The sequence below is a fragment of the Tribolium madens genome, unplaced genomic scaffold, assembly GCF_015345945.1.
Source record: "Tribolium madens isolate multiple individuals breed KSU strain unplaced genomic scaffold, Tmad_KSU_1.1 Scaffold_7;HRSCAF=85;Tcas5.2_LG10, whole genome shotgun sequence".
Taxonomy (NCBI): domain Eukaryota; kingdom Metazoa; phylum Arthropoda; class Insecta; order Coleoptera; family Tenebrionidae; genus Tribolium; species Tribolium madens.
Window position 1 is genome coordinate 9,048,950 of NW_025401050.1, and position 21,437 is coordinate 9,070,386.

At 32.3% G+C, this 21,437-nt stretch overlaps 4 protein-coding genes across 6 annotated transcripts; all 4 read left to right on the top strand.

Moving 5' to 3' along the window:
- The first annotated feature begins 283 nt into the window (after nucleotides 1-283).
- On the top strand, nucleotides 284-1,100 carry LOC123009640 (transmembrane protein 80-like). Its single transcript, XM_044406086.1, has 2 exons — nucleotides 284-768; nucleotides 820-1,100. Exons 1-2 carry the CDS (start codon nucleotides 555-557, stop codon nucleotides 1,011-1,013), a joined length of 408 nt encoding a protein of 135 aa, XP_044262021.1. The 5' UTR covers nucleotides 284-554; the 3' UTR covers nucleotides 1,014-1,100.
- A 135-nt stretch (nucleotides 1,101-1,235) lies between these two features.
- Nucleotides 1,236-5,297, top strand: LOC123009639 (exocyst complex component 6). Its single transcript, XM_044406085.1, has 14 exons — nucleotides 1,236-1,462; nucleotides 1,507-1,672; nucleotides 1,718-1,902; nucleotides 1,949-2,050; nucleotides 2,101-2,203; nucleotides 2,255-2,327; nucleotides 2,376-2,557; nucleotides 3,408-3,575; nucleotides 3,626-4,011; nucleotides 4,143-4,334; nucleotides 4,382-4,619; nucleotides 4,669-4,810; nucleotides 4,859-5,045; nucleotides 5,096-5,297. Exons 1-14 carry the CDS (start codon nucleotides 1,371-1,373, stop codon nucleotides 5,220-5,222), a joined length of 2,343 nt encoding a protein of 780 aa, XP_044262020.1. The 5' UTR covers nucleotides 1,236-1,370; the 3' UTR covers nucleotides 5,223-5,297.
- A 192-nt stretch (nucleotides 5,298-5,489) lies between these two features.
- Nucleotides 5,490-6,996, top strand: LOC123009662 (eukaryotic translation initiation factor 3 subunit M). The gene is made up of 4 exons (XM_044406115.1): nucleotides 5,490-5,679; nucleotides 5,742-5,921; nucleotides 5,975-6,698; nucleotides 6,750-6,996. The coding sequence occupies exons 1-4, from the start codon at nucleotides 5,635-5,637 to the stop codon at nucleotides 6,953-6,955; spliced, it is 1,155 nt and encodes a 384-aa protein (XP_044262050.1). The 5' UTR covers nucleotides 5,490-5,634; the 3' UTR covers nucleotides 6,956-6,996.
- Nucleotides 6,997-7,084: 88 nt separating this feature from the next.
- LOC123009924 (cysteine--tRNA ligase, cytoplasmic) lies at nucleotides 7,085-16,144 on the top strand. Of its 3 annotated transcripts, none has more exons than XM_044406501.1 (9): nucleotides 7,085-7,336; nucleotides 7,387-7,763; nucleotides 7,809-7,888; nucleotides 7,940-8,156; nucleotides 11,833-12,516; nucleotides 12,567-12,714; nucleotides 12,937-13,139; nucleotides 15,521-15,895; nucleotides 15,942-16,144. In XM_044406501.1, the coding sequence occupies exons 2-9, from the start codon at nucleotides 7,398-7,400 to the stop codon at nucleotides 16,059-16,061; spliced, it is 2,193 nt and encodes a 730-aa protein (XP_044262436.1). In that variant the 5' UTR covers nucleotides 7,085-7,336; nucleotides 7,387-7,397; the 3' UTR covers nucleotides 16,062-16,144. The 3 variants fall into 3 exon arrangements, with proteins under 3 accessions (XP_044262436.1, XP_044262437.1, XP_044262435.1); XM_044406502.1 differs by having other exon boundaries at nucleotides 7,085-7,332; nucleotides 7,379-7,763; XM_044406500.1 differs by having other exon boundaries at nucleotides 7,085-7,332.
- Nucleotides 16,145-21,437: the final 5,293 nt, after the last annotated feature.

Consider the following 21,437-nt stretch of genomic DNA (forward strand, 5'->3'; position numbering starts at 1 on the left):
GTAAAACAAATTTATTTTTTAATTTTTATGCTGTTTGTGGTCTGTAACATAAATTTTTAAACCGATTTTTACTAAAAATCCGTAAATTGTATCGGAAGAACACAAAAGATCTTTTTTTGGAAAACTATGAAATTTTGTTGCTGAAAGTGGCAAGAAACCACAGGCAAAATAGAGTAAATTTTTACTTACCCTAATCCTATCTAGTTTAGGAAGCCCCTAATTAAAAATTTCAACAAGAAACCCCCCCGAAATAAAATCCTGGTTGCGGCCCTGATTGTTGTCATGGCAACTGTCATGTATTACGACATGCATATTTCAGAATTACTTGTATCTTGTTTGACAATCTTCGTCATTTTTGACATTTTATTAACCAATTGAAAAGAAAAAAAAATTAAATTGTTGAATTAGAAAATCCAGAATTTTGTAATTGTTGATATCCCAAGTCTCCAGGAATTGTGTTGGCACCCCTGCCACTCATCAATACCCACATAAACAAAAGTGTTTTTCTTTTATCAGACTAAACTTCGATTAAATTAAGCAAAATTGAGCCTCTAATGAATACGTCTTTAACTTTTGAGGTTTTGCTGTACTTGAACTCTTATTATTTCGGCCTATTTGCCGTTTGTGAGATAGGGATGAATGTGGTAAAGTACATAAATTTTCCCGATTTGAAGCACTTTTCCACCGATTTCGGTATTCTGATGGCCGTTTGTGTGATTGAGCTGTTTCGAGTGATTCTGGCAAGGAAAGGAAACTTGACAGAGAGGAGTAAGTAATTTTTTGGTAAACATTTCCACATTTTTCTTTTTTTTTTTTCAGAATGGCCCGTTTTAGTCGCAATTTTCCTAACAATACCCTCACTTGCCGGAGTTTTGTATTTTATGATTTGGCAAAGCCATGCTTTGCGTTTTGAGTACATTATTTGTGGCATACAAGTCGGCCTACAATTCGTCGAAATCGTTACAGGAATCTTATGTCTTCTCCCGTTCTGCAAAACCCCAGAGTATTATTAGCCTAATATTTTGTAATAACAAAATAAAATAAATATTTGTCCAAATCCGCGATCAATAATTTGAAACTAGTAACATTCCTAGCGTTGGGCTGGCACTGCTGCTTGTCAACGTCAAACACAATTTTTACAAAATTTAATCTAAAACCCGAATAAATTCACCATGAGTGAATTGGGTAAAGCAGCGAAGACACACTACAAATTATATCAGCAACAAAATCCAAATAATCCGCGATCAATAATTTGAAACTAGTAACATCCCTGGTGTTGGGTTGGCACTGCTGGTTGTCAACGTCACATAACCACAGTTTTTATTATGATTTTTAATTATTTTGAAAATCTAAAACGCGAATAAATCACCATGAGTGACTCCCAAAGCGGTGAGAACTCACAATACGATTTATATCTGCAGGAAATCGAAGGAGTTGATGATTATTGGGGGCCAACTTTCAGGTGGGCGTAAATTTTTACTCCCAGTGAGTTATTTTCAGTTTCAGGGCGATTTATGATAACGACCAACATGTAAAGTTTCGAGAGAAGCTAGAACAACGAATCAAACATCACAACAAGGATATTGAAAGACTGTGCAATGTGTACTACCAAGGGTTCATTGAAGCGGTCCGTGAATTGTTAGAAGTGCGCAATCAGGCCAAAAAATTGAATGTAAAACTTGATAATTGTCGAACAGTATCGAATTTTAAGTTTTAGAACCAAGTCACCACTCTAGACACCCAATTACACCAAGCCGCAAAAAATATCTCAAAATCGGGCAATGAGCTGTTGCAAGCGCGAAAAGTACAAAGTAATATTGCCGTTGTGATTGCACAACTAAACCTGTGTTTGCCTGTATTGACCTCATATTCGAAATTGAAGAAGCAAATCGCGGAAAAACGGTAATGAAAAAATCAAATTTCAAGCAAAAATTTTACATTTTCGTAGTTATTACCCGGCGTTAAAAACCCTAGAGGAGCTGGAGCACTCACATTTGCTTCATGTAGCCAATTATCGCTTTTCTTATCAATTAAGGGAGAGCATACCTAAGTGAGTCCCAAAAAACTGTTACAGTTTTCTGGTTTACCGACTAATTGCAGAATAAGGGAAAGTATCGAGAAGGCTTCAATGTCCGACCTGAAAGACTTCCTTGAAAACATTCGGAAATTTTCGCCAAAAATTGGAGAAGTAGCTATGAAACATGTAGGTTGTTTGTTATTTTGGTTAAAAAATTTGTAAAAATAAGAATTGTAGACCAGCGAACAATTGGCGAGTGATCCTACAGTAATCGGTCGTAAGAAAAAAAGAATAGCGCCCCAACCTTCAGGTTATTGATTGAATTATTGTTTTCATAATTTTATTTGAGAAAATACAGGTGATGGTGTTGGACACTTCTCTGAGGAGGATCTAAGTGCCCAAGAACTGATCGATTTTTCCCCCATTTATCGCAGTTTGCATATTTCAAGTGTACTTAACACAAGGGCCACCTTTGAGACGTATTATAGGGCAGAAAGGACAAAACAGGCACGTTTAGTGCTACAACCACCCACGAATATGGTAAGTAAGATGAGATTAAGCCCTTGTCCCTAGATTGTAGCTTCTAAATTCCCTAGAATTCCCTAAACTACTTAAAAAATTAAAAAGATACTATTTCATAGGCCTATTTTGTTGAGCTAACATAATATAAATACAACATAAAAATGTGTTAACTGCAAACAACAAAAAATCAATAAATAATATAACAATAAATTAAAATAAATTTTACTAAAGAAATAAAAAAATTAAATACAACTCAAATACAAATACAATATTTTGGCATTGCTCCTTTACAACCTTTAAACATTTATTAATTTATTTCCAAAAATAACTGGTAGTTTCCTCAAAAAAAATTCTTTAATTCTTGTATGTCAAACATTTTTTTAACAAAAAACTGTGATGTTTACAAAAAAATTATTGCATGGCAACAGTTCTTGTAACAAGCTCGTTGTCTAAAAAAAAAATTGTGGTCGGTTTCCGTATAAACAATTAATTAATATTCAAAAAATTTTTTGAATAGCATTTTTATAGCCATTGCACACCTATAAATTTATTTGCCAAAAAATTTGATACTTTTGCCAGAATAACATCGTTTCCAGACTTTTGGAACACCCAGTATACAAATGCGCTAACTTGGCGAAGTTACAATATTCATATTAAAAATTTTTGTATTTTTTGAGACTGTGCCAGCAGTGTGAAAAAAATTGAGATTTTCACTGAAAATGTAAAATATCCCTAGATTATTAAGAAAAATTGAAAAAATCCCTTTTTGTTAGAAAAATCCCTAGAACTAGGGAAAAATTCCCTAATCTGGCATCACTGAGTGGGCTGTGATAAATGACATATTTTTCACCATTTTTGTTACCAACAGCACGAATGTGAAGAAAGCTATCGTGCCTACATTCACGCCGTTCTCGGTTTCTTCATTCTGGAAGATCACGTGTTAAATACCGGAAACGGGTTAATAACCAGAGCCTTCTTGGACGAGATGTGGACAATGGCGTTGTCTAAAATCGTCAGCGCATTGCAGACACATTCAGTAATTTTTACACCAGAAATTATTGGTTCATTAAGTATGAATTTTTTTAGGCGTACTGCACCGACGCCACCTTGATTCTCCGAATTAAAGACTTGATTATGCTTTTTTGTACGACTTTGCGTAATTACGGATATTCGGTGAAACCCCTGTGGGAGTTGGTGCGCGAATTGCGTGACCACTACACCGAGGTTTTGATGCAAAGATGGGTACAAGTCTTTAGGGAAATTCTGTCTAAAGAGGATTTTCAACCGATTCAAGTGTATGACCTTGAGGAATACGAACACATCTTGTCATCGTTTCCATGGGATGAGGATTTACCAAACGATGTGGTTTTCCCACACAAATTCCCCTTTTCAAGGATGGTGCCTAAAGTTTACCAACAAGTCAAGGAATTCATTTATGCCTGTTTGAAATTTTCCGAGGATTTAAATCTAAGGTCTGTCAAAGTGGCCTATGACTTTGAAATTAAGTTGGCAGCATTGGGAACATTCTGTACTCCACTGTTGCCAACTTAATTTCAATGTCACAGCCTCTGTGATGAGTAATTTAATTTGATAAAAATTTCAGTCAAGTCGAGGTCGACGAGATGATCCGAAAATCGATGAATTTGCTCCTCACTCGCACATTCAGTGGTTGTCTATCGTCGACGTTTCGTAGCCCACACATTAATCTTCAGGAAATTATCCAAATTATTATCGATACCGGCTATTTGGAGGAAGCTACAGTTTATTTGGACCAGTTTATATCAAATATCACAGGGTAGGAGTGAAAAAAATTTAGTTGAAATTATTTAAGAGAAAATGTAGGGAGGAGTCTCGGGGGGTGTCCACAGGAGTGGTGCAAGGCCAACCGGCGATGTTTCGCGTCGCTCGTGAAGACGCCGTGCGTCAAATTTGCGAAAAATTGCGTCAGAAACTTAACGAGTTTTACGAATTGGAGAGTTATGATTGGTTGTTAGTCGAGCCGACAGGCCACGCCTCTAGTTATATCTCAGATTTGATAGCTTTTCTACAAACGACGTTTCAGAGTTTTACGAATTTACCGGTTTGGAATTTTTTGTGTTTTAATTTGTTTATTGTTTAGTTTTTTGTAGCCGGAAGTGGCGCAAGTTGCGTGTAAGTCGGCTTGTGAACATATTGCAAATTCAATGTTTCAATTATTGATGAATGATGAAATCAAACAAATTTCGATGGGGGCTTTAAACCAAATAAATCTAGATTTGTTGCAGTGTGAACGTAAAGTAATTTAAAACATTTAAATAACAAGTTAATTAATTGTTACAGAATTTGCGGCTTCTGAACCTGTCAAAGGTCTACAAGAGGATGTTTTGTTGTCTTATTTCACAAAATTACGTGAAACTTTAGATCTATTTACGTCGTGGGATTGGCCCACTTATTTTCATGATTATGGACAAGAAACAAGCAAATATAAACAAGTTAATCCAGACAGTGCTATAGTATTATTAGAAAAGTAATATAAATTGTGTTGTCAAATAATAAAATTAATTACTTTTTGTTTAGATTAAGGGAAGGCGATAAGAAAACAATGTTTACAGTCCTGAAGAAGAATGAAAGAGACAAAAAGAAGTTACTGGAGACAGTTTTGAAACAATTAAGACAGCTTACCCAAATACCACCAAGCAAATAATTATTACCCACATTTATTTTCTATTGTACTGTTGTAATTAAGTTCTAACTAATAAATTTGTGTTTGATTAATTCATTACAACTTCCAATTTTTATGGCCAACTGGGTTACCAAATCTCAAAAAAAAAACGTTGTTTGACGTTTACGCATGCGCAATAATACCATTTATTTTGAAAAGATTTTTCAGGCCTAAAGAACAATCTAGTCATATAATTAGTTGGAATTAAGCTGAAATTTCGTCTAATTCCTGAAAAAAGTTTAATCAAAATTAATAAAAAAAAATATTTTTGTGAATTCTGAAATGACATTGCGCACGCGTACTACCAACACAACCGCATAAAAATTTGCGGTGTGGTTTTTTCCATTGAAAATTGACTAAAAATTGGTTAAAATTGTGAATACAGTACTTCAACATGCAAGTCCCACCTGTCTTTATTGACGTGAGTCCTGAGGACCAGGTAAAATTAGTTTTTATGCCACTTTGACACGTCCATATGACACATTGAGGTTATGTTTGTAGGCTCAAGAGCTTCGAAGTTATTTGAAAAGCTTGGGGGCTGAAATTTCTGAAGAAAAATCAGTAAAAGGGATTGAGGATGACTTGCACAAAATCATCGGTGTGTGCGAGGCCTGTTTCAAAGAGGGCCAAGAGTCGGAAGTCGAAATGGTACTCAATGATATCGTCTCCATTATGGTGCTTGTAGGTGTCTTAAAATCTCACTTTGTTGGTTACTTCATGTGAATTGTTTGTAGATTCCAGCCGACCGGTCCGAAAACATCATTTTAGCCTTCTGTCAGAAGTTATTGAAAGCTCAAGGCCCCAAATTGGGGCTGGTTTGTTTGCGCGCCTTGTGGCTGTTGTTCCAGTCACTTGACGAGACTTCCCCTATGAGGTACCACGTCTACTACCACTTGATCTTAATTGCGGAAAAAACGGACCAAGTCAAGTCAGTATTCCAAGACATTGAGCATTTGAAACAACAGTTCGCCCCGTGTCCCCCCTCAAGCGAACAACTGCAGATTTTGTACCGGTTGCTCCACCAGGTGCTCCTCAAGAGCAACCAGAGTGAGCAAGCCGCCAAAGTAATGATTGAGCTTTTGGGGACTTACACTGATAAGAATGCTTCACACGCCCGCGAGGATGCCATCAAATGCATTGTCTCGGCCTTGGGGGACCCTAATACCTTCCTCCTTGACCCCTTGTTGTCCTTAAAACCGGTCAAATTCCTGGAAGGTGAATTAATCCACGATTTGCTTAATATTTTCGTCAGCGAGAATCTCGCCACCTATTTGAAATTCTACCAAGAGCACAAAGAATTCGTCACGTCACAAGGACTAAACCATGAAAAAAATATGCAAAAAATGCGCTTGTTGTCATTTATGCAACTTGCAGAGACTAATCCTGAGATTAGTTTTGATGTGATTGAAAAGGAATTGCAGATTAAACCTGAAGAGGTTGAAGCGTTCATTATTGAAGGTTTGGGCAAAAAAATTGCTTTTGTGTTATCTTTAATTGGTTTTTTTATAGTCTTGAAGACTAAATTAGTGAGGGCTCGAATGGACCAAGCAGCTAGGAAAGTTTATGTTTCAAGTACAATGCATAGGACTTTCGGACGCGCTCAGTGGCAACAATTGAGAGATTTGCTTCATTCGTGGAAAAGTAACCTCAGTATGGTGCAAGAAGGGATGAAAAATGTCACAGCAGCGCAATTAGAAATGATGAATCAACAGTAATTCTTTTATACGAATAATTTAAGAATAAAGAATTGAAATTATCTAGGGATTTTTACTTTATTTACATTTTCCAACACACTTCAAATTAGTTAGGGATTTTTATTTTATTCCCAACATCTTCACATCATTTCTCAAGCCAACAATCTTAAATTTTATTTAAATATAAATTTACATAAATAACCACAATTGTGGAGACTTCACCACCGTATGAAGCACAATTTTCTCCTCTTATTTATCACTTGATAATGATAATTTTTGTTGGCAACACTGCCCGTCAAAATTCGTATTTGTGGCTGCTGATTCAGGTTTTTATGGGAATTCCGCTCGCTTCTGATGCAATACTAACGTTTTTCTGTTTGATAGATAAGACTTAACTCGTAAGTACGTTTTTTAAGAGTGTGAGAAGCGATTGAGTGACTTGAGGTTTGTAGGTTAGGTCAAGATGTCAAAGCGTGTGCAACCCCCATGGTCACCTCCGGAGGCCACTTCCGGTCCGGTTCTGAAAGTGTTTAACAGTTTGACGCGTCAAAAGGAAGTGTTCAGGCCGATTTCCGGCAAAAAAGTCACTTGGTATAGTTGCGGGCCTACTGTTTATGACGCCTCACACATGGGGCATGCCAGGTCGTACATAACTTTTGATATTTTGAGACGGGTTCTTGCCGATTATTTCGGTTATGATATATTTTTTGTGATGAATATCACCGATATTGATGACAAAATTATTAAAAGGGCGCGTCAGAATTACTTGTTTGAGAGGTACATTGGCGAGGAGAGGTCATTACAGGCCGTTTTAAACGATGCTAAACTGGTAGGAGAATTTATTTTGTTGTAATATTGCTAAGGGAGCTTTCAGGTTTTAGAAAAATTATCAGAGACCACACAAAACACCATTGATCTTGACAAGAAGCAGATGTATGAAAAACTTCTAGTAAAGTGAGTTATTTTGTCGTATTTAGAAAAACGAGATTTAATTTTTTATTGTAGTCTCACAAAATCGGTTGAAGAATTAGAAAATGCAGTTAAAAGTGGTGATAATACAAAAATTGAAGAAGCAAAGAAAAATTACGTAATGAGAAGTAAAGACCCCCTGTCTGATTGGTTGGATTGTAAGTTTGGGGCCACGATTACAGATAATGCGATTTTTACCTCACTGCCTCAACACTGGGAACAAGAATTTCACAAAGACATGGAAGCTTTAAATGCAAGTATTTCTACGATATTATTAATTGAATTAATTTTGTTTTAACACTCATTATAAACAAGACAGTTTTTTAACTTTAGTCGACTTTTATGTTTTTTCTATGCAGGGTGTTTTGTAAATAGACCAACAAAAAATGTCAAGTGAGATAAGATACCTGGAACATTAAAAACAAATTCTATCTATAGAAATTTTGGAGTTTAAATTTTGCACTTTGACTCTATTTATTTCTGTTGGAAAAATAATTTTCCATTTTTTTTTTTGGATTTTGTTATAGGAAACAAAGAAGCTGTATCCTGAATTGTAACTGTTTAACGTTATTTGTAGCTTTTATTGACAAAGTTTTTGTACCATTATTGAATAATTAGAAAAAACATACCTATACAAGATCATCAGTAACAATAAACAAAAAAAGTATGAACTGTCAATAATTTTTGACAGATAGAATTTTTTAAATCTTTTTTTATTGTTCCGGGTATCTTCTCTTGTAATTTTTTTTGGTTTGTTATTTACAAAAAACCCTGTATAGTATTAAATAAAAATATTAATTGACTTTTTTTTATATGGATTAGTCGAGAAATAATAGATATTTTATTACTGCGTTGAATTAAATTTATTAAAGTGGTCTGTGGTTTTAAAATTAACTTGCCAACATTGTCAGAAAAGAAATAAAAATACTATACCTTTTATGTCTATGTTATTTACTGTTGCCAACTTAAGTCACAAGCCTCTTATTTTTTATTACTTAATTAGTAAATCAAAAAAATCTGAACAAAGTTCTGAAATAAATAACTGACGTCTTTAATTTAGTGAATTATTTTTTCAATAAAACACTCAGTATAAAGAAATAACTCTAAAACAAGTTTTCAACTTTAGTTGAGTTTTATGTTATTTTTTGTTATTTCTAGTATTGTTGAATTTTTTCATTAAAATAAAAATGCAGAGGTAAGGTTTTTAAAGGTACTAAATCCGAAATTATAATATAGCGTTCAATTAAACTTTTCAAAGTGGGCTGTGGTTTTGAAATTAATTTGAAAAACAGACAGAAAATATAATATTTTAACTAGTGAACTAGGGCCAAAAAGCCAAAAAAAGTCTTGTGAAAACTTTGTTCAAATCAGTAAAAAAAAGTCTGATGTATGAAAGTGTCAAAAAAGGACACACCAAACTCAGTTTTCTATAACTTATATATTTTTTTATATGATAATATACAGGGTGTTTCACATAACTTTACGAAGCTTTGATTGTAGTTTATCTATCTTAATCACTAACTAACTAAAAACGTTGTAATTTTTGAAAGGGTGAACCAACTAGAGAAGATAATTAAATTTTTCAAAATTTGTAATCGAGTTCGTATCGGAATATTATTATTGATTGCGTCTTACAGGCGCAGGCCTCGTAAAATTATGTGAAACACCCTGTATAATATTTTTACAAATTTAAAGAAAAGCAAAGCTTGAATCAAACTTTAAGTAGGCAAACGAGGTTAAATTTTCTATTATCTTTGTTACTACTTTTATTTTAATAAACTCAGTATGCCCTTGCTTTATATTGTTCGTCATTCCTTGAGTGAATTTACTATTCCTTGACAATAAAAAGTTCAGATGTTATTTAAAGTAGTTGATAAAGCTTATTCTATCTGTTATTTTTTTAAATACTTTTACTATATTATTTTCTCGAAAAAAGGGATACTATCATTTGGAAATAATATAGTGAAAATAAGGGTGTAACTTTCTTCTATATTCTGTTAAATTTAGTTGCTACATTTAGTTAACAATAAAGCACAAAATATTTATTTTTTATTTTTGGAATAATAGTAAGTATACCTTTGTTTCAAATTGCTACATGTTCTTTGGTTCTGTTTGTTATTCCTTTGTAATAAAAAGCTTCACTTTTGTTTAGAATAATTAGGAGATCTTATTTTTTCTATTCTCGTTCTTATCACTTCTAACGGATGTTTATTTAAATTTGGCGCCATAGTTTTAATACGCCCTGTGAGGTGTCAAATATCAAATTAATAACTTCCAATACGGTGGTTTGTTCACAATCAAACTTTCATAGATAGCTTTGACGCCAAATTAAAAAAAAACACCTGTTTAAGCTAGTAGAGTGCGAAAAAGGCCAAATAGAGTTCTTTATTTTATTAAAGAATCTATGCTTCATAATCGAACCTAACATTAAGTTGGCAACATTGAAAAATAGACAGAAAAGGTACTATCAAATTCATAAAAAACTAGTACAGTTGGAGACAAAATATTGTGGTCGTCAATGTCACTTGAGTGACATTCAATTATAAAGTATGCTTTAGAATTGTTAACCTTATTTTTAGCTACTGTCAATGATAGTTGACAAGTTGTATGTACATATTTTTCCTAGAAAAATATAATAGCTGTCATTAATTTGAAATTGTCATTTATTTTAACCTTAAAGCTTGAATTACATTAAAGTGTCAGAAAAGTGACCAAAGTATTTTGTCTCCAACTGTACAGCAAAATTTTGGTGTAGTAAATTGGGCTACGTGAAAATGTCAAATATTAATGTCTGTCATTATGACAATTTTAATTTTTAAGTTTTTAAAGCACTAAATTTTCACATAGGTATTTATGTTTTCAAAAAGACACTACATTGCAAAAAGTAGGTAGACGTATTTAGGTTGTCTAGTTGGCCTGTTGAAATTTGTAACCAGTTAACTTAAAGTAAAGATTTGTTAACAAGAAATTACCACCTAGGTTTTGAACTTTTAGGAAAATTACATTTTTCATGTTGTTTATAACTAGAATTTTCAGAAGTAATTTTGAATGTCTAGGGTTGGTTACCCCTTGTTGCTGACGACTGACATTTTCTGTCAACCTGCTGACAACTATCAATTAAATTATCCATTCAAGCTGACAGGTGATTTAACCTAAATTTTGACACGAGTTACGACATCTTTTGTTTGTCACCAGAAACCAACCTAACTAAATTAATGGCAACCTATTCACGAATATCCCTAAATCCTAGGTAGTAATTTCTTGTTGATACGACAATACGTAGAAATCTTACACTACAAAATTTTTGAAAATTTGACGACGTTTTGCTGTCCTAGTTTCTTATGATTTCGGTAGTATGAATGTGGACAAGTTTCGTATTATTTATTGTTGCCAACTTTGTTTTATTCAATGTCACAAAAACTCATTTTTTTATTTTCTTAAATAGTAAAAAAAGGAAAGAAAAAATCTGTATGAAGTTGTGAAATAAATGACTGACGTTTTTTATATGGACTTTATTGTTGTCAAGTTGGTATTTGATAAATTTTAGTAATACATATCACAGATTAAAGTGATTATCTGTGGTACGAGTAATATAAAAACTACAAATGGTGGTCAAATCCATCGGATTCGAAAATTTCTTGTAGGAATTATGGGGGGCACCCCCCTGTAAAACTCGCACTAACGAAATCACAAATATTTTATTCATAAAACTATTTTGTAGGGATATTTGTTGGCATGTATTATTTTAAAAATGTCTGACTTGAAAACTTACCTAACCTCAATTTTTAGATTTTCTTTAAATCTAAAAATAATTTCATACGCCCCTTTTATACTTTTAAATCACTTTTATCACCGTTTTTTCATCATTAAATTTGTTTTTCCAAGTTAAAAACTAGCAACACTTAGAGCTTTTGATTTTTTTGTTTAAGATTCTCAAACCCCACGTGCTTACCCGCGTCAGCGAGTACATCCCCGAGATCGTCGCTTACATCTCAAAAATCATCTCCAACGGTTTCGGTTACGAAGCCAACGGTTCGGTTTATTTCGACGTTGCCGCTTTCGACAAACAACCGAATCACTACTACGCCAAACTAGTCCCTGAAGCTTACGGCGACACCAACAGTCTCCAAGAGGGCGAAGGCGACCTCACTACAGCCGACCAACGTAACGAAAAACATTCCCCTAACGATTTCGCTCTCTGGAAACGAAGCAAGCCGGGCGAACCCGCGTGGGATTCCCCCTGGGGCAAAGGCCGGCCTGGATGGCACATCGAATGCTCGGCGATGGCCTCCACGATTTTCGGCGACACTCTCGACATACACACTGGAGGAGTCGATTTGAAATTCCCACATCACGATAACGAAATCGCTCAAAGTGAGGCCCATTTTGGGGCCTCCGAATGGGTCAAGTATTTTTTGCATTCGGGGCATTTGACCATTGCCGGGTGCAAAATGTCGAAAAGTTTGAAGAATTTTGTTAGTATACAAGACGCCTTGGCGAAATATACGGCGAGACAGTTGAGGTTTGCGTTTTTGTTGCATGCGTGGAGGGATACGTTGGATTATAGTCAGAATACCATGGAGGTGGCGCTGCAATACGAAAAAAATTTCAATGTTGGTATCACTGGGTAAAATAATGTTGGTACTACTGGTTCACGTTTCAGGAATTTTTCTTAAATGTCAAAGACTTGACCAGGAATTTTTTGAAAAAACCGACTCTAGTAGGACATTATGTTAAGTGGGAGGGGCAAGAAATGGAACTAAATGGACAGTTTTTGCGAACAAAGGACAATGTACATGCTGCTTTGTGTGGTAATACATTGTTTTTATTACTACCATTAATTCAATTAAATTTTTCATCAAAGTGACCTGTCAATTTAAATTTAAGTTGGCAACACGCTAGCACAGCTAGTATCACCAAATGTTCAATGTTTCCACTATATTTTTGTCACATTATCAATGTTGCCAACCTAATTTTAAAGTCAAGGCTACTTCGATCATTATTTTTTTTTAACTATTGTCATTTTTTGGCAGATAACATTGATACGAGGACCAGTTTAGAATCGTTGAGGGATTTAGTGACTGCCAGTAATTTATACATAAGAGATAAAAATTCCCCAAACTGTCTTTTGTTACACGATATTGCTGTTTATATTACGAAAATGTTGTCGATTTTTGGTGCAATTTCTGAGTCTAGTAAAATAGGATTTCCAGTTTCAAGCGGTAACGAAAGTAACGTAAGTATGTTTTGTTTTTCATTATCTAACTGCAATAGTAATAATATAATACATAATTATATTTTTATTTAAAATTGTTACATTTGTGTTTTGTTTAACTTACATTTTAAAAATAATTAAATATTTACAAAATGTGAAACATTGATTATTTGTTTACTTATCTAAATTTCGTGTTTAACGCAAAAAATGTTAGTCTTTTACTAATGTTTAGCGTAATATACATATTTTATTAAATTATTACTATTTCCCAAAGTAATAAGGTTAAAAATGTTGCAATTTTAAAGTCTTAAGCTTCTTGACTGTAGTTTCTACAAGCTTCAGTGTCTTTATCATGATCTTGTATATTTTTTTTATAATTATTTAATAAAGGTACAAAAATTTTGACAATAAAAACTACAAATAACGTTGAACAGAGTTAGTCCTGGTATTTTACCTTACATGACATTTTTCTCTCGGGCACGAGTTCTGAGACACCCTGTATTTTTTTATTAGAACGTCCTGTTTGTTCTCTAACACAATTAAACTTTCATTTGGTAAACATTTACTTAGGTAATCAAAAAAAATGGTACATTTGATTTTTTTTGTTTAATTAAAAATTTTACTCTTCTATAGAAGTGACTATTTTTCTATTCGATCACAAAAGTTAAGGTAAATAAATATAAAAAATGGAAAAAAGTGTCTCTTTTTAGTAAAAAATTGCTTGTTCAATAAATCGAATTGAGCAAAAATCGTCTGCTTTTATAAGAAAATCATCAAAAAAATTGTTTGTTCGTTCAAAAAGTTTAGCAAAAATTGCACGAAATTTTTTTTGTAAAAACAAAAACTTTAGCAAGAACTTCTGGTCGTCACAAAAAAAGCAAAAAACCGCCTGTAGTAACAATAAATTGAACATAAAAACTGTTTTATGAAACACGCAGTTGTTATAAAAGATTCTGCGTGAACGCTTTTGTTGAATTAAAAAGTTTAACAAAAATCGGCTGAGGTGACAAAATTATGACTAAAAAATCGCACAATGGATCAAAAACGGCTGAGGTTACAAAAAATTTAGCGATTTAACAAAAAATTGTCCAAAGTCGCAAAAATTGAGCAAAAACCGTCTTTGGTTAGATTTTTTTTTGTCAAAACAAGAAATTAAGCAAAAATTGCCTGTCGTCACAAAAATTTTGCAAAAAACTGCTTGTGGTCACACAAAAAAAAACAAAAAGTCCGTTTTAAACATACAGGGTGCGCCAGAACTCGCGCTCCAGAGAAAAATGCCATATAAGGTAAGATACCAGGAACATGGAAAAAATGTTAAAAAAATTTTATCTATAAAAATTTCGAAGTTATGAGGGTTTCAAGTTTGCACTTTGACTCTATTTATTTCTGTTGGAAAAATAATTTTCCAAGTTTTTTTGCTATAGGCTATTAAAAGAGGAAACAAGGAAGCTGTATCCTAAATTGTAACTCTGTTCAATATTATTTGTGGCTTTTATTGGCAAAATTTTTGTCCTTTTACTAACTAACTGTAAAAAAAAACAATACATACAAGATCATCAGTATCCTTAAATAGATATAAAAAATGTCAAATCTCAAAAAATAAATGTCAAAATTTTTTGACACAGAATTTTTTAAACATTTTTTTCATGTTCCTGGTTTCTTACCTTACTTGAAAATTTTCTCTGGGGCGCGAGTTCTGGCGCACCCTGTATAATAATTAACAAGAATTCGCTTATAGTCACAAAAAGTTAAACATAATCGGTTTTTTCAACAAACAATTAAGCAAAAATTATGTTTAGTTGCAATAAAAAAAATAGCCAATTATTTGAAAAATTGAACAAATAACCAACGTTGTTACAAAAAATTAAACAAAGTTCCCGTTGAGCAATAAATTTCTTGCGATTCCAAATATGTAATTGGAAAGAAAAACTTGTGCGTGTTTTAAAAAAATTAAATTTAAAATTGCAAGTGGTTATAAAAAAATAAGCAAAAAGTCTTTTTTCAATTAACCAGAAATTGCTTGTGTGAGAGATTAACAAAAAATAATCCATTGTTAATTTTTTGTCGAAATTCAAACAAGCTATATTAAGGAAACATACAATTAAGAAGACTTATAAAATTGAGATAAAAATATCTTGCGGTTAGAAAAAAAAATAATCAAAAATTGTCCGTTTTGTGTTTAACTTGACCAGGAAATTGTTGTTAAGGTCGCTGAAGTGCTTTTTTAAATAACCTTACTGTAATTTCTACTTATTACACACTTTGTTTACTGTATCACATTATTTTTTTAATGTAGATTTTTTTTAAATGAAGCCCAATTTTTGTTTTACTCACGTCGTACAAACAGTATTTTTTCTACATTTGCGGGATACAATGTTGCATTTTAATTTTTTTTTATTAAGAGTGAGGACAAAATACTTCCCTACTTGGAAATTTTGGCCGCCTTCCGCGACAAAATTCGCACATTCGCCCGATCTCTCAAAGCCACCGAAATCCTCCAAGAGTGCGACCGACTCCGCGATGAGACTCTTCCAAACGTGGGCGTCCGTTTAGAAGACCGCGAAGGAGCCCCCAGTGCCGTTAAAATCGTCGGTCGCGACATCCTCCTTAAAGAGAAAGAAACAAAAAAAATGCAAGAATTGGAAAAAGCGAAAGAAAAAGAACGGAAAAAAGCCGAGTTAGCAGCAGCACAGGCAGCAAAAGAAGCCCAAAAAAAGATACCACCGAGTGAAATGTTCAAATTGGAGACGGATAAATATTCGAAATTTGACGAAAACGTAAATATAAAAATTAATTGATTCAATTTTAGTTTTTGCGTTTTAGGGGCTTCCCACGCATGATGCCCAAGGAAAGGAGATTAGTAAAGGCCAGTTGAAGAAGTTGCAGAAGTTGCAGCAAGCCCAGGAGAAGAAACATCAAGAGTATTTGGCTACTCTAAGTTAATTTAATCTTTATTAGTGTAATTTAAGTATTTTGATATTTATTACTGCAACTAAAAAAATTAAATGTTGGATTTAATAAAATAATTACCGATTTTTCTTTATCCTTGTCGTATTTTCTAATTTGAGGTAATTTTCCTGCAAACTAGATTACGTAGCTAATTAAATTTTGACCCACTAGAGTTTAAAAATGCAAATAAAAGTAAAATTTCATCAGCGAATAATGAAATTCGTTTAAATTGCGTCTTATCCAGCTAACGACGTTATAAAAAAAATGATTAACGCTATTTAGTCTCGGGAGTTTTTCTAATTGTACGAAAACTCGGAAATGAAGCCAAAAATCAGGAAATTAGCCCGAAAGTCGATGAATCCGATAAGCGAAATTATTAAAAGATAAGATGTTTCGGTTCTCATCGATAAACTCCCTAATTAAAAACCATCACGCAATTAAAAGCTCATTAATCTTGTCCTCGCCTCCACTCAATAACAACAAATTTCCATAATGAAATTAAACTCACGACGAGCTAATCCATAACCTTCGAGGAGCGCAAAAGGTGACTCATCTGCCCTAAACCAACGTCCAATATTATTTTACAGCGTCCTGTATTGAAATTTTATTATGAAACGGAGGCACGTGGGAGTGGTATTTTTTCAGCGGCCACCCCACAAATGCCTACCCTCCCTCCACCCCAACTCCATGTCTTGATTTAAATATCGCAAAGCGTCCGATTTTTATTTAATTGAATTCCGAAGTGGGTCAGAATTTCTGGGTGAAGATTGCCGTTCTCTCATTTTTTTTAACTTGAAGTAATTACGTTAGGGTTCTTAGGTGGAATTACTTATCCTTCATCTATAACGAGTGCTCGGGCTTTCTTATCGGCGCTCTTTATCCTCCAGGACTCCAGGCGTTCGCTAGGATAATACCCTCAATAAGAACAAGCCAACTTCTTTGCCATTATAAATATTTAATGAGCGATATCGAGAGCGGGGAGCGGATTCGATTTATTTCAACACTCTACTGCAGACTCTTAAAATGGTTTTAACCTTTGTGATTTCATATTTCTAGTGGGGGCGAAATTATAAGCTTGCACCCAAAAATAGAGAAGGATTGTGATAATGACAAACTTAAAATCTGTTTATTTTAAATGGACATTTTTATAGACACAAATTTTATTTGTTCTATGATTTGGTATCTAAAAATTATATAATTGTCTCTTTCGTTGCTTATTTCTGGAGAGGTATTTTGTAAATCACTAACCTTCGACATTTTGCACTACCAACTGCACTAGTCATTGAAAATCTCAACACAAATTCTGATGCTGTTATGTTTTTATTAGTTGCAAAGCGTTTTTATTATTTTGTTCATTTACTTGCTAATTATAGTGTTGCTCATTCGGAGGAAAAATGAGCTTATGTGGCTCAGCTAAATTATTCACTTTTTTAGTGTCTAACAGAGTGGTGCATTTTCAAACTTTTCCAAAATTAAAATAATAAAAAATAAAAAAACCTACCCTGGTATGTTTTTTTCGTTTTAACTTGTAAAAATTTTAACAAAAAAAAGTTTTTGCTATTATAAAATATTTCAAAATAAAAGGAGCTGAAGGAATTAAAATTATCAAAAATGTATAAGTTAGTGTAACATTTGTATTTTTTACACGTTTTTTTAACACGAAAGTGTTTATACAGTACAAAATTTTGTTAATCTAAATCTTTATTATTAAAACAATTACAATAAAAAATCTAGTAACAAAAAAATTAAAAATGTTTTGAAAAAAGTTTAGAGTTTTGACAACTGTTTGGCATTTTTCAATACGAAACGTGAGATTATTTTTAACAAACTTGAAGCAATTTTAAGCCTTGTTGAGTCTAATTTGAAGAATAAAATGTTGTATTCAACTCGTCTTCGTGTAAATCGGTTCATTTATTCCACCTCGTGGATGATAAACCACTCGTTGACACTCGTGGTTTAATAATCTACTCGTGAAATAAACTGTCCGATTTACACTCAAACTCGTCGAATAAATAACTACAATTTTTGATTTGTTTATATTTCAAACCATAATATCTGTTCCAAATAGCTGTGAACATACAGGGTGTTCCGTCTAAACCACTTAAAATGGTTTTAACCTTTAAGTGTGCTTTGTAATTTAATATTTCTAGTGGGGGCGAAATTATAAGCTTGCACCCAAAAATAGAGAAAGATTGTGATAATGATGACAAACTTAAAATCTGTTTATTTTAAACCGACATTTTTATAGACACAAATTTGATTTGGTATCTAAAAATTATGTTTTTGTGTTGAAAAAAAAAAGTTGATTTTTATGGATTTTGTGTCTACTTTTGCTCTTTGAAAGCATTATTGCATCACTATCTCGTGTTCGAAAACACATGTTTTAGTCAAAAATTTGTTTTTTGTCACAAAAATTTCATTGAACAAATTTATAAGTATACAGTTTTTTCAGAACTCGCGCCTCAGATAAGGTAAGATAAAAAATCTTTAAAAATTCTGTTTATTAAACTTTGTAATTTAATGAATTATTATTAATTAAGTTATTGTTTTTGATGTTATTAATGAATGAATTTAAATTTCGTTAGTATTGAGACATTTTCTAACAATATTACAAGTTTTCAAAATGGCTGCTTTTTGAATCTCAATAATTTGAATTTAATTTTAAAATTTTAAGATTTACTTTTAAATTGTATGGTAGCAGCTTTGTCTTCAAATTTTGAAAATGAGTGAGAAATAAAAAACAAACTAATTTGTATTCACAATTTAATAAATACTTACAGTTGCACTCAAAAATTACAAATTCACACACTTGGCGATAAACAAAAAAAAATAAAAAATTAAAGTGAACTGACCATATATGGCATCTTCTTTAGCTACCCTTTGTAGCAATTCGCCTCTGCTTTTTAAATAAAGAAACACAAAATCAGTTCAATACGATATTAAATCAGTAAAAATATAAAATAAAATTTAAATGTGATTTTCCTAAAAAAATAAAGGGTATTGTTGACTTACCCTTTAATCCGTAGCCCATTAATCACACAAAATTTTATAAATCGCGCACTACTAAATGTCTATCAGGCACTCGAAAATACGCAACACGCATGCACCATTTATACACAATTTCGCACTAAACCACCAAATAACTAATAATTTATCCGGGCAATTATTACAATTTAAGTAACTGGTTCGGGAATTTGGCTAAGACTGACTCGTTGTAGTAATAATTTTCTAAAAACGGCACAAAAACCATTTCGTAACAGTTCCGGTATAAAAGGCCGCCATTTGCAACGTCACAAAGTAATACGAATATTACCCAATTTCACCGTCACTATTTTTTGCGGTCTTTACAGTCACACGATTAAACAATCTTCCGAAAATTCAGTTTTTTAAAGGCGACAAAGAAATTTTATTTTTTTTAATCGATTTAGAAAAGGCGAAATAAAATTTAATTCAGGACCTAACAAATTCAAATTAAGTTGTCAGTTATTTCAACTTTGCTTGCAAAGATTTTTTTGAAAATGTCAAGAAAAAAGTTTTCAAGGAAAAAATCTTTTTTTTATTTTAGACAAATTGCCATGTATACAATTTATCTTTGTTTTTGTGTGTTCGTCTTCAAATTTTCATTGACATTTTGATGAAGACAAATAAAAAATAAAAACTACAATTTTTTTAGTTCAAAATGCCACAAATGAATGTGATAGTGATTTTTCCGTTAAAAAAAACACACTACTAATTCCTTTGTTACTGGGTGAATAATTGCACAATCAATGCCGCTCGTTGCATTTTTGACATTAACGTTTTTATTAATAAATTGTTTGTTAAATAATAATCATATTTTGCACTTACGAAATAGTCCGTAAAGAAGTACTTTTAAAAATTGTAATGTCATTGTTATTCACGACTGCAAATGAATGAAACAGTTCTTCGTGTGCATTTTTGTTATGTTGGTTGCATAATATTTCAAAGTTTTATCTAATGTAGGGAAACGATAGGAATAGACTGAAACGAGATAATGATACATGTAGAGTACAGAGAGACTACATTTAAACAATAAAAATGTAAGGTAAGATACCAGAAAAAATCTGTCTATAAAAATTTCGAAGTTATGAGGGTTTAAAGTTTGCACTTTGACTCTATTTATTTCTGTTGAGAATAACTTAATTTAAATTTAGAAATAAAACGTAAGAAAAGTTTGGGGGAAAATAGATTTATTATTGTGCTTTATTACGGAAACGGACTGTTGTAGACTGTAATAATTTAGACCAAAAAAGTTAATATCTTGCAAAATATTCTTTTAATTAAATAATTAATAAAAATTGGATTCAATGAACTAAGAAGTGTCATTTTTTTTCTTTTTATTATAGATCAATGTTAAAATCATTCTTTCTAACACTAAATACTATTCCTATGATATATTTACCTCTTATGTTGCCGTTAAGATGCGCTCTTTTATAAAATGGGTATAGTAGTGGGCATAAATAAATAGGACAAGTCGAAAAATCAAGTGATTACTTGAAAAAAAAAGATTATTTTTTTTAATTTAGTTGTTTGAATTTGGATTTATAATTATGACATTTGTCATACTGATTTGTCAAAAATGGATTTGTCGAAATAAACTTTAAAAAATGCCTCCAATTAGCGATATTGTGAAGACTTTTAAAATAATTACATTAAATACTCGTACTGATCTAAATTGAATTATTCTGTTTTATGTTGTATAATCACACTTGAGTGCAAAATAAAACGCAAATAATTTTTTTTTGTCATAATTTACAATACCATAATTGTCAGACATCTTCTATCAAGTTTTTCCATGTTTTTTCATTTCGTTTTCAACACTGACTATGTCACTGCACTGGCAAGTCCACCAAATAAGACATTTCTTTTCATAGTTTGCTAACCTTTTTCACACTATGTAAATCTCTAAAAAAATTGACAATTTTCTTTTTGACAATTTGCGTTTTTTTGCACTCAAGTGTACTTACTTGCAGTCCAGTTAACACTAAAAAAACACTGTCCTATTTATTTATGTGTTATAAAATATTCTTATCTTGGCATATTGTCAATTTTGACAAATTTCTTTATTACAATTTCAGAATTTAGTAAAATTTCTGATACAATATTAGTGTTGAAAAAAATTTTGAAGACAGACAAGTTTTATAGTTTAAAAATCTCGGTCTGTTAATTTTGTTCAAATTGTACAAAATTTACTGTTACTATTTGCTAAGCCATAACTCTTTAACGAATGAAGATAGAAAAAAAAATGTTTAAACTTTTTTTTAGAATGATGTTTTCTATCTCTGGTTGACGTATGGCGGTTTACTTTTGAATCACTCTGTATAATTTATAACAACTCTGTTTAAATAATAA

Bases quoted from the DNA above. Each gene is read 5' to 3' on its own strand.
- LOC123009640 (XM_044406086.1), top strand. From the start codon at position 555: ATGAATACGTCTTTAACTTTTGAGGTTTTGCTGTACTTGAACTCTTAT. The intron at 769-819 runs GTAAGTAATTTT...TTTTTTTTTCAG, and splicing joins AGGAAACTTGACAGAGAGGA to AATGGCCCGTTTTAGTCGCA.
- LOC123009639 (XM_044406085.1), top strand. From the start codon at position 1,371: ATGAGTGACTCCCAAAGCGGTGAGAACTCACAATACGATTTATATCTG. The intron at 1,463-1,506 runs GTGGGCGTAAAT...TTTCAGTTTCAG, and splicing joins TATTGGGGGCCAACTTTCAG to GGCGATTTATGATAACGACC. The intron at 1,903-1,948 runs GTAATGAAAAAA...ACATTTTCGTAG, and splicing joins AAGCAAATCGCGGAAAAACG to TTATTACCCGGCGTTAAAAA.
- LOC123009662 (XM_044406115.1), top strand. From the start codon at position 5,635: ATGCAAGTCCCACCTGTCTTTATTGACGTGAGTCCTGAGGACCAG. The intron at 5,680-5,741 runs GTAAAATTAGTT...TTATGTTTGTAG, and splicing joins ACGTGAGTCCTGAGGACCAG to GCTCAAGAGCTTCGAAGTTA. The intron at 6,699-6,749 runs GTTTGGGCAAAA...GTTTTTTTATAG, and splicing joins TGAAGCGTTCATTATTGAAG to TCTTGAAGACTAAATTAGTG.
- LOC123009924 (XM_044406501.1), top strand. From the start codon at position 7,398: ATGTCAAAGCGTGTGCAACCCCCATGGTCACCTCCGGAGGCCACTTCC. The intron at 12,517-12,566 runs GTTGGTATCACT...TTCACGTTTCAG, and splicing joins AATACGAAAAAAATTTCAAT to GAATTTTTCTTAAATGTCAA. The intron at 15,896-15,941 runs GTAAATATAAAA...TTTGCGTTTTAG, and splicing joins ATTCGAAATTTGACGAAAAC to GGGCTTCCCACGCATGATGC.